This window comes from Leptonotus elevatus, chromosome 10, assembly GCF_054856555.1.
Source record: "Leptonotus elevatus isolate MCC_2025b chromosome 10, RoL_Lele_1.0, whole genome shotgun sequence".
Classification (NCBI taxonomy): Eukaryota; Metazoa; Chordata; class Actinopteri; order Syngnathiformes; family Syngnathidae; genus Leptonotus; species Leptonotus elevatus.
The window spans coordinates 16,466,015-16,477,028 of NC_141248.1; the positions used below are offsets into that span (position 1 = coordinate 16,466,015).

Consider the following 11,014-nt stretch of genomic DNA (forward strand, 5'->3'; position numbering starts at 1 on the left):
CAGCACAATGTAATGAGGTTTAATATGACCTATTCAAAAAAAAAAGTTATACAGTAAACCTATCTATTATTACTTATAATAAATAGGCATACCTCTTTTGTCAGTATCAATGAACCATTTAGTTTAAGGAAGACGTCGTCTACTGTTTATGGGGAAATGTGGGTACTGTATTTGTAATATGCTTAGTTAATGTAAACAAAGCTGTTAACAGTATGAAACTTAAATAATGCCACTAGAATGGTTTTCAACGTGTAGAATTAAAGTGTGTTGTACAAACTTATATTAAAGCAACCGGTTTTGTTTTGTGTTGTTTTTAGCATTTAAAACTGCATTTGATCAAGAACGTTAATCTTAATTCCCTAAAATAGACAGTTGTTTATTTTGCTGACTCTTCCTGCTTATTTCCGGTTTTAATAGCTGAACGCTAGCTTGACGCAAAGCGAAACTACTCGTCCAACATGGCCGGCCAGGAAGATCCAGTGCAGAGAGAAATTCACCAAGACTGGGCCAACCGGGAGTACATCGAAGTAATCACGAGCAGTATCAAGAAAATTACTGACTTCCTTAACTCTTTTGGTAAGCATTCTCTTTCAACGGTGTATGATTCAGCTTGGAATGTTCCTGGCGTTTGGTTAGCTAGCTGGTGATGTCCACCGTAGCCACTCCCAGATAGCATCTAGCTCATGGGTTTATTTTGTTGTCCTTCTTTAAACATGGCACATTGATGTCAAACTATATGACAGTATTACAATGTAGCCTGGTTGTTAACAAATATTCGCCCGAAACGACATATCACGCCTAAACTGATCTCAACGAATGTATTGTAGTAGCTAGCCTGTTAGCACGGCTCGCCACGGCTAAATGCTTGTAGTTGTGCTTGGTAAATAGAATAAATACGAATTTACATAAAAGTCTGCTCATTGTGTGCACACATGTCAATTGTGGCGGTGGTAAATGTATATTTTGAATGCGCTGAAGAATATACGTTTTTATTGTGTCGCTAATTTAGACATGTCATGTCGATCCCGCTTGGCTACCCTCAATGAGAAGTTGACAGCCTTGGAGAGGAGAATCGAATACATTGAAGCAAGAGTAAGTATGATGAATGTTATTGATTTCACCTATTAATGACATAAATTCTAACATATTATACGGATGAATTTTCTTAAAAAATGTTTTCATACCATCGAAGTAATTGTCTTAAATACTTCAGCCACAGAATTCTCTGATCTTGTCTCTCAGCACAACCACGTCCCTAGTTTGGCTTCCCAATGTTAAATAAATACAAATGACTAAGAAAATAGATAAATGAACAATACATTAAACATCACTTTTAACTTTATAGACTTCTTACATCAGCAACTAACCAGTGCCCATTTAGCTTCCTGCTCTGTTCACAATAGTAGGAGAATGTATGAACACAAGCCCTTCAACTGCCAGAAAAAAAGGGATACATATAACATGGATACTTTTGAATTCCAGAAAACGGTGGATTACTCAAATGAGAATTGCAGTGTGTGACTTTGCACCAGATGGAATGGATATGAGTTTAATGTGCTGTTTGCTTGTGAGATCCCAATAAATATGATAGCCTTGTGTAGCTCCGAAGAGTAAACAACGAGGTATAAGCCTTAAAAATTAGTTTTCCAAAAACAAAACAATTTTGTTCAAATGTGTTGGCCCAAGTTCATCCCTTTTTTTTTGTCTCATGGTAGCAATATTTTCTTTGCAATTTCTAAATCTCTACCTCTACATAATTATATATTTTTCAGGTGACAAAAGGCGAGACTTTGACTTAAACCTCGTCATGGAAAATTGCAGCATACCGATGCTCTCATCCCATCTCCCAGTGGCCCACTTTTTCTTTTTTTTAAGTTTGCGTGATGGATTCCAGCCTCCTTTTTGATGATGATTTTAAAATTGTGTCACTCGTTTTGCTTGTTTTATATGATTCCACCAACTTTGTGTGCAGTATACTGGAAATGGTCATCTGAGTGTGTGTTATTTGGGCATGGCATTTTTAAGAAACAAAAACATAACCATCAAAAACTTTGATTTTAACATTTTGGAGACTTTGGTTCTGGTGTGGTAACAGAAGGTCTCCTTGGACCACTTTTTACATCATGTTAATAACACAGCACAGAATTGATGAGTGGGGACCATCCTCTTGTGCCAAGTTGTCTTGTTGTGTAGTCTTTAATGACTGTGTACAGTGCACTCTTTGTTCATGTGTCAACATTTACATACTGTAATAAAATATAAGAAAAACACTGACTTTTTTGTGTGTCATTGTGTTGTTTCAAACAAGGTTTTTCAATGGCTCAGTAAGTTGCTGTTATTTCAATTTTGCAATACATGTATTGGTATATTGCCCTCCTTGTATCTGAATAGTGTACATGCTTTCCAATAAAATATTGTGCCGTTTCATACCACTGTGGACTACAGCCAAACATGTTTTAATATTTAATTCTATAGAATACAAGCGTTTATTAGTCAGGACATTCCAATAGTGTTTGTGAAGACTATTTTTGCATGTATCAGATGAAAACTTTACTTTTTATTTGTTCTAGTCGAGAGGCTTCTGACTCTTAAGACAGGTGTTCCCAACCTTGTTTTTCCTTGTACCCATGAATCCTTTCATTGTGCTACACTCGTGTGTTGATTCTTCAAAAGTAGAACGTAGTACAACAGATTATTAAATGAAAGTCATTTTATATTTGTTGTCTTAATTCTAACATTGTATTCTCAGGCATATCCTTATTCTAACTCAAATCAAAAGTAGAAATGAGATGTGGCATTTAAACTGTAATCATCAAAACACGTCTCCATACAGAAACAGGTTGCAGGCACACCATTTTATTGACGGGCTCATGAAATGACCGATAATGTTTACTTTTACTTGGAACAACACACAGATGTTTTGCCACAGAGTGCCTTGCATAAGAACACTTGGGCAGTATGTATGCATAAACACATTGCAATGTATTAAAATGGAAAGTATGTATGCAGGGTTTTGTTTTGTTTTACTGCTGTGAATGTGGCTTCCATAGTTGGGAAATGGGTCGTGAACGTAGAGCACTTCTGGTGAGTAAACAAAACTGTTCCCAAAGCGATGCAAATAGACAAAGCAAACACGGCAACAACATGAAAGTGTTGACGTCCACAATAGATCGCGCAATTTAGGTTACGTTAATTCGTCGCTTCTCCAGTGTTTGGCATATGCAAAAGGAAAATAACAAATTCGACAAAGTAAGACAACGCAATTTGCACTTGCATCGTCAGCCTTTGCATGACTTATCGAGGGATTTTTGTGAATCGCAGAAACAAAATAGTATAATAATGTTTTCATTCCCCCTTGTTTGTATTCAGGATATAGTCGGGTTTCATTTGGGCCATTTATGTCACAATTCACCGCGCTGAAAAGGCATATAATCCTACTTATATCTTAATTACACGTTATATAATCATGTATGGCGAAAATGGAAAATAAATAGCCTTACAATATGATTCAGCAACATCCTGTGAGGCAAAATCGGGATAATAGTGGTTTGATGTGATGCAGTGAAAACCCCGTTGCATCTTGGGAAGAAGAAGGTGTCGTCGTTCTTTCATGAGACACGTTCTTGAATATAGCTGTTTGCCAATTTCGAAAATATCAAGTTTAAGATCTTACACAAATAGTTTAGATAACAGACCCACCCGGGTGAGTTACTGAAATTTAAATGTGTGCTCGTCAATTTATTTCGGGTCACATCGTTGAAAGTCGTATTTGAAATGACGGAGGTGGAAATGAGTACGTTGAGCTGTGTTGTGCGGCCATAGCGTTTCTTTCCGTTGCCGCATTTTGCCTTTGTGTATGTATATGTCGTTTTTTTTTTAAACAAAATTTAAACAAGCTTTTATTTATGCTTGGTTTGTAGAGGGTCGTGTGGAAAAAGTCGGGACAAATGGGAGCAGATAAGAGGTGAGTTCCAGCGCCACGATAGCAGGTATTAACTGTCTGGGATCAACAAACCTGATTGAAACTGTTATGGTATAAATTATATCTTCAATAAAGGTCAACAATGATTTAACAATGGAGGAAACTGATAACCACTTTCATTTTCAAATGATAACTTGTGCAAAATTCCTTGGAAATCACAATGTTCTAGTTTACCTAGTAATTGTTGCACCTGACACTGTATGCCACTGGTATAGCAAGGTGAGCAGATACATTTATTAAATAAATAAATTGCCTTACTTGAACATCTTAAGTGGAAGTGAATCATTTGAATCATGATAAGATATGGTTTGTCCTTTTGACATACTTAAATTGTCTTTGCAATACCCCGTATTAGGATTAGTCGGACTGAACGGAGTGGCAGGTATGGCTCCGACGCTCCCCGTGACTCTTCTGATTGGCGAGACAGACGAGAGAGGGATCAAGAGCGTGATCGCCGCTGGTCGGATGAGAGACGTGGCGATCGCAATGAAGGAGACCGAGACGGAGAGCGAGACCGAGAGCGAGACGGAGAGCGAGACCGAGACGGAGAGCGAGAGCGAGACCGAGACAGAGATCGTCGAGGATCCAGAGACAGTCCAGAGGTGATTACACTGTAATCGTTTTTTCTTGAACCACTTTATGTGCACCTAATTTCTTGACAGCATTAGTGAGAAGAGGTGTTGCAGGAATATTTTTTAATGTGTTTTAAGTTTAAATGCATTTAGGGATGTGGGAGTTGTAAAACTATACAAGCGTCTATTATCCACGAAAAACAGGAGCTCGCTGTATGTCAAATTCCAATTGCTTAATAATAATGCAAGAGTAACTGATGTGCGGTCTGTTTGTATTCTAGCCAAGAGAGCGGAAAAGACGCAACAGTGACAGATCAGAAGATGGATATCACTCCGATGGCGACTACCCAGATCAGGATTACAGAAGAGAACCTGGGGATGAGAAGAGGAGCAAGACCATCATGCTATGGGGTCTTTGTTCTCACGTCACTGAGGAAGATGTGTGTATTTTTGTACTTGCATGCAGGCAATAGCGTGCAAGAAGGCCTTTCATGTCGTAACGATCTTGTGCGTCATTCAGATATGTTTCTCCATTGATCAACTGGAGGGTCCCCAGCCTGCCGATGTCAGACTGATGAAAAAGAAAACAGGTGAGACTGGTTGTACATGGTGGACCTTGACTTTCCCCGAGTCTTTGACCATAGGGCAAATCTGCTTTCAGTCAGACCCATTTACCCAATAGCGACATGGTCAGATTAGCTCTTTAAAAAATAATTGTCATCATTAAAGATGATTAGGAATCCTTTACAGGTAAGTAAGAAGAGCAATAGGGACACGTTTGTTGATCAGTGGTATCGGGCAGTGTTTTCCTTTTTCCTTTTTGTTTTGCTGTGGTAAAACTCTTTAAGGATTGGCCTGTTGTTTACCAATCAAGGCCTGGGTCGTGAAGCAGTTTGTGGAACAGTTTTAATAATATGCCCATGGACTCTTAACTAACACGCCTCCCGTCTATATTTGAATGCTGTCTCTAGGTATAAGCCGTGGTTTCGCCTTCGTGGACTTTTATCACTTGCAAGATGCTACCCGATGGATGGAGACCAATCAGGTTGCTTCACAATCGCCAAGTCTAGTTTTAATCTTGGAGATATAGGGAAAATTACCCCAAAGGCAACCTTAATGTTTTGATTAAAAAAAAAAAAAAGTATATTATGTAATTTTTCTTTCCCTGGATAAATACCTTGTTTTGTATTGTGATACCAGTAATATCCTGTAAATTTCTTTGGACTCGTGAGGCCATCTTTTTTAATGTATAGTACGTGTACCTAATACTGTTAATACATTTATTACGCTGGAATTATTGGATAGCCCCATGCAAAAAATAGACATATATATATAATCGATGGGGTTTAAAAAAATATATATATTTATTTTTTATTTTTTATAATAGTCGTTTTGCCAATATTTTTGTGGGGAGCTCATCTGTGGTTTTTCAGAAAGCAGTCAGACTTGTCTTTTAGGGTCACATAATACACTTTACTCTCCGGCTCAGCCTGAGCACTTGGGTCCCAAACACTTAAAGATCCTTCTACACATCACATACATCACGTCTGTCTTTAACAAAGGATACATGCTGGGGGGTCCCTCACCCCCTCCTCTCCCCTTCCAAAATGGTTGCTCTGTTGAGTTGAGATCAACACACGCCACAAACACTCTGGTAACATTTGTATTCCTCTTTCAGAAGCGTCTGGTCATCCAAGGGAAAAATGTGGACATGCACTACAGTCATCCCAGACACAACTATAGCGACTGGCTCTGCAATACTGTAAGTTGATGCTATGTCTTCATTCCGCTAAGCAAACTACCACACTCTACATGCATGTCAATTGGTCATCAAGTTTTAAATAGCTGCAGTCATGTTAGTCTGAATTCAGTTACCTATTAACATAAGAACTGGAGGTTAGGTGGTATCCCAGGTAAGTAGCGTGTGCTGCACCAATATAGACTTGAAGTTGTCTCAGGCAGCACTGTGGAGGAGGGCATTTGCAGGTGTATAATCAAAATGATGTGAACGGTTACTTGCAGTGTGGCCTGTACAATTTCCGGAGGCGGCTGAGGTGCTTCAGGTGTTCAGCAGTCAAAGTTGGTAAGTAGTTAAATCAACAGGAGGCCACCGAATCCCAACATGCCAGCAGACTGTGGCATCATTGTTGGGATGCAGCTCAGTGGGGGGTTTTGTTGTCGGGTATTTTTCTGTGTGGGGGGGAAAGGGGGCGTCGAGAAGCCTTATGAACACAGATGGGAAAGGGAGAGCATGCACTTCAAACTCAATTCCACTCAATTGGCTGAATTAGAAAACGTGGTCTTACCTTTTGAAAGGGTTTTAGTAGAAATCATCTAAAAGTTACATTTATTCACCAAGCCGGTCTTTCTCTCAACAGATTGCGAGACGAGCAGCAATGCTGACATCCATGAAACTCAGCCCGGTGGAGACTTCTGTGGTGACAGTAAGGACCTTTAATTTGATCAATGCCGCTTCATCTGGAACAGAAGACCGCGCCGCATGTGGTAATTTGTTCTTTCTCATTCACAGCAATCATCCTGAGAAATATTGCTCCCCTGAGCACCGTGGAAGGCATCATGACCGTCCTGGCGCCATATGCTAATCTTTCTCCCAACAACATTCGCCTAATCAAGGACAAACAGACGGGCCAGAACAGGGGCTTTGCATTTGTTCAGCTGTCTTCTCCTCTGGTAAAAGCATTCTTCTCTTTTTTTTTTTTTTTGATAGCAGTTTACTATTCATTGATGGGATATTAATCAATACATTTCTGATGTATTTGTGAACACAGGAGGCCTCTCAACTTCTAACAATCTTACAAGGACTGCAGCCTTCTCTTAAACTGGATGGGAAAACAATTGGGGTGGATTATGCCAAGAGTGCTCGAAAGTGTGTAGCTGTCCAACTTGCTTGTTTTGTGACTCGTATTGAGTGGATAGTAATTGTTCATTTTCTAACTCTAGGGATCTTTTACTCCCCGATGGGAATCGCGTCAGTGCCTTTTCTGTTGCGAGCACGGCTATCGCTGCAGCCCAGTGGTCCTCAAGTCAGGTAGGAATATTTTCTTTTTTAAACGTTCTTACCAGTTTCTGCAAGCTTCTGATTGTGTTGCTCTTTCAGCCCCAGCCAACCGCAGAAGGAGTGTCCGAGTACAGCCTCTTGCATGAAGGCTACACGCCAATGTCACAGGTTAGGAGAACACAAGAGGTCGCCATTGTAACACTTGAAATTGGGGGGTTTTCTATTGGCTAATTAATGTGTATTCAATCAAATGTTGCTCCATAGTCCCATCTAGTGGAAGAGCAGCATATGGCCCCGAGAGCCATTTTACTGAAAGATACAGACTTGATATTAGTATAATAATTTTGCTGCGGTTTCTGCAATATTTCCAGGCGTACTATCAAGTTGCAGGAGCCAGCACTTCACAGGAGAATGGCATTCTTGGAGGTAGCAAATGCTAAATGTTGCATCCTCACCGTTGTGTTTCTAACGACCTAACACTTATATCTTTGTAATTACAGCTGCCCCTAATATGAAGATTGTTCCGACTGCTGCCGGGGTAGTTCTCTCCCCCACCATGCAAGTCTACCAACCCCATATAATTGGCCAGCCTGCTCTTCAGGTAAATTTTGCATCGCTAATGAACATGACAGAAACAGAATAACAAATGCATCGTTTGCAGGCATTGCAACTGGCTCAGCAGTTGGAGGCCAAATCTCAGGCAGGACAATTCCCAGCTGCCGATGCAGTGACTGCTTCCACGGTAACGCCTGCCACTGCTGCTACAACCTCAGGACAAACGACAGACACTGCTACCGGTATAAACAGTTCGTCATTATTACCATATTCACCTGACTGCTATCCTGTTGTGTTTTGGTTTGTTAATGTCTTTTATTTGACACAGTTGTTCCGGATACATCCACGTACCAGTATGATGAATTATCAGGATATTATTTTGATCCTCAAACTGGCCTGTACTACGACCCAAACACGCATGTAAGCAGCACACAATTTCAAAGCAGCACCTTTTTTTATAATCAGTGTTCTGTCATCTGGTTTCACACACTTTTGGTTGTTTTTCCTTTTTCAGTATTACTACAACTCTCAGACTCAGCAGTTTCTTTATTGGGATGGTGAGAAGCAGTCGTATGTCCCCGTCTCAGCTGATGCAAACGCTGCATCTGCTCCCACTGCAGCAAACGCTAAAGAACCCCGCGACGGGAAGGAGAAGAAGGAAAAGCCCAAGAGCAAAACCGCCCAGCAGGTTGCACGTTTGTCCTACAGCAGCGCAATGACTAAAAGGCTATTTTCTTTCCCTTGACATGATCATTTCCTTCCAGATTGCTAAAGATATGGAACGCTGGGCTAAAAGTCTTAATAAGCAGAAGGAGAACTTCAAGAGCAGCTTCCATCCAATCAGTCAGGAGGAAAGGAAAGAGGCTGCCGCTGCTGATGCTGGATTCACACTTTTTGAGAAAAAGGTACGCCGGTACACTCATCAACTTCTTTTACGTCACTATTTGCTTTTCTTCCGCTAAGTGGATGTACTCCACTTTCAGCAAGCCGGTGTCCTAGACAGAATGATTCCAGAGATGATAAACATTCCCGAAGAACAAGAAGCCACCAGCTCCGCCAATACATCCAAGGTAAGCGTTTGTCGCAGTTCTCACTTTAGAGGCCATCAATTTGTCTTTCGATTTGGAGTGTGAAAATCTCCTTTTGCGCTGTTAGTGTGGCCTTGTGGCGGCCTACAGCGGAGACAGCGACCCCGAGGAGGCAGCCGACGGTGGCGAGGGCGGCCAGGACAAGTTGACCGACTGGAAGAAGCTCGCCTGCTTGCTATGTCGGAGGCAGTTTCCCAATAAAGAAGGTTTAGTACGACATCAGCAGCTGTCCGACCTCCACAAGGTAACAAATATTATTTGTGCGTACTCGGTGGCACTTTTGCTCACGTCGGATGTTCTTTGCTAGAAAAACCTGGAAGTTTTGCGACGATCCCAAATGAGTGAAGCTGAACTGGAGGAGTTGGAGAGACGAGAATCAGAGGTTTGACGAAAGCTTTTTCACGGTGCTTGCATACAAATGGATTCATATTTAACCTTTTCTGTGTTTTCTAGTTGAAGTATAGAGACAGAGCGGCCGAGAGACGAGAAAAATACGGCATCCCTGAACCCCCTGCCCCCAAAAAGAAGAAATACAGCCAGCCAACACCAGTTGTGTAAGAACATTTAATGAAAAACTTTTAACATGATTACAGTAGATTCTGATGTGTTTCTTCTTTTCTTGCAGTAACTACGAGCAGCCCACCAAAGATGGCCTAAACAGTGACAACATTGGCAGCAAAATGTTGCAAGCGATGGGCTGGAAGGAGGGTAAAGGCCTCGGTCGCAACCAGCAGGGCATCACTGCACCCATTCAGGTATTTAGTAGGAGTTTTGCTGTATAAAATCATCTCATGGCATTCTATTGACAAACGGGGAGATGTATTCCACACTTAAATTTTTTTCTTTTCTTCAAGGCCCAACTGAGAACGAAAGGAGCCGGTCTCGGTACGAAAGGCAGCAACTACACCCTCTCGGCGTCAGACACGTACAAAGACGCAGTCCGCAAAGCCATGTTTGCTCGCTTTACTGAGTTGGAGTGAACCACATGAACTGAGACACACGAGACGACTGTAAATTGACAGCATCATTGAATTGGTAGAACACATTCTCGTGTGTTTGTTCATTATTTTGCCTCTCGCCGCAGTGGCTGGACCATCCAACAGAAGGTTCACATGGAGGCATATAAATAAGTAAATATAATTTATGTTGTACATATGCACAGTCAAAAGTAATCCCTCTTTTACGTGTTTTCCTTTTTTGTGTGTGGCACTAATAGGATATTCCTTTAGTACAATAGAGATTGTACAGTTTATACAAAAAAATGTCTGTTTACAGCAAATAAACTACACAAAAAAACAGCTTGTCGTGTCCCTTTTTAAAACAACAAAATGTCTTATCATAACCTAGTGTGCAAATGGCGTAAAATACTTGAATAAGTGCAATGAGCCTGTGAAATTTACATATCCAAAGGCCTATCTTGGTTATGAGCAAAAATAAATATACATTTGAATTTGAAATGCTATTCTTTCCTCTAGCGTGTCCATTGTAATGTCAACAAAATCCTGCTGTTGAAATATCTGCAGTTGTGCTTATTGATTCTAAAAAGTGGTATCATACCATTTTAGTGACACATGAAGTCATATTGACTCATTTCTTTTATTAGCCCCCTCCCATTAAAAAAATCCAGTGCAACTATTATTTCATGTCTCAATCCTCCAAATATGTTTGTCTTGGCTGTATAAATTCACTTCTGTAAATTTCAAACGTTACTCTAAAAAAGCAGTATATAAATCTACCTGTCCTAAGGAAACATAATTAAATGTGTTTCATGTTGAAAAATATATTATATCAGGTGTGT

The 11,014-nt window shown here is 40.5% G+C and overlaps 2 protein-coding genes across 2 annotated transcripts; both read left to right on the forward strand.

Moving 5' to 3' along the window:
* Positions 1-408: 408 nt before the first annotated feature.
* brk1 (BRICK1 subunit of SCAR/WAVE actin nucleating complex) lies at positions 409-2,274 on the forward strand. The gene is made up of 3 exons (XM_086087258.1): positions 409-576; positions 1,010-1,092; positions 1,773-2,274. Exons 1-3 carry the CDS (start codon positions 459-461, stop codon positions 1,797-1,799), a joined length of 228 nt encoding a protein of 75 aa, XP_085943384.1. The 5' UTR covers positions 409-458; the 3' UTR covers positions 1,800-2,274.
* Positions 2,275-3,567: 1,293 nt separating this feature from the next.
* On the forward strand, positions 3,568-10,514 carry rbm5 (RNA binding motif protein 5). Its single transcript, XM_086087302.1, has 25 exons — positions 3,568-3,703; positions 3,921-3,964; positions 4,338-4,584; positions 4,836-4,994; positions 5,075-5,144; positions 5,526-5,599; positions 6,233-6,316; positions 6,577-6,637; positions 6,933-6,998; positions 7,085-7,245; positions 7,344-7,441; positions 7,516-7,603; positions 7,673-7,741; positions 7,945-7,999; positions 8,074-8,174; positions 8,235-8,370; positions 8,457-8,548; positions 8,643-8,816; positions 8,893-9,033; positions 9,112-9,198; positions 9,284-9,460; positions 9,524-9,598; positions 9,670-9,770; positions 9,842-9,971; positions 10,071-10,514. The coding sequence occupies exons 1-25, from the start codon at positions 3,611-3,613 to the stop codon at positions 10,194-10,196; spliced, it is 2,709 nt and encodes a 902-aa protein (XP_085943428.1). The 5' UTR covers positions 3,568-3,610; the 3' UTR covers positions 10,197-10,514.
* The last annotated feature ends 500 nt before the right edge of the window (positions 10,515-11,014 follow it).

Bases quoted from the DNA above. Each gene is read 5' to 3' on its own strand.
- brk1 (XM_086087258.1), top strand. From the start codon at position 459: ATGGCCGGCCAGGAAGATCCAGTGCAGAGAGAAATTCACCAAGACTGG. The intron at 577-1,009 runs GTAAGCATTCTC...TCGCTAATTTAG, and splicing joins TGACTTCCTTAACTCTTTTG to ACATGTCATGTCGATCCCGC. The intron at 1,093-1,772 runs GTAAGTATGATG...TATATTTTTCAG, and splicing joins TCGAATACATTGAAGCAAGA to GTGACAAAAGGCGAGACTTT.
- rbm5 (XM_086087302.1), top strand. From the start codon at position 3,611: ATGAGACACGTTCTTGAATATAGCTGTTTGCCAATTTCGAAAATATCA. The intron at 4,995-5,074 runs GTGTGTATTTTT...TGCGTCATTCAG, and splicing joins CTCACGTCACTGAGGAAGAT to ATATGTTTCTCCATTGATCA. The intron at 6,638-6,932 runs GTAAGTAGTTAA...TTCTCTCAACAG, and splicing joins GTGTTCAGCAGTCAAAGTTG to ATTGCGAGACGAGCAGCAAT.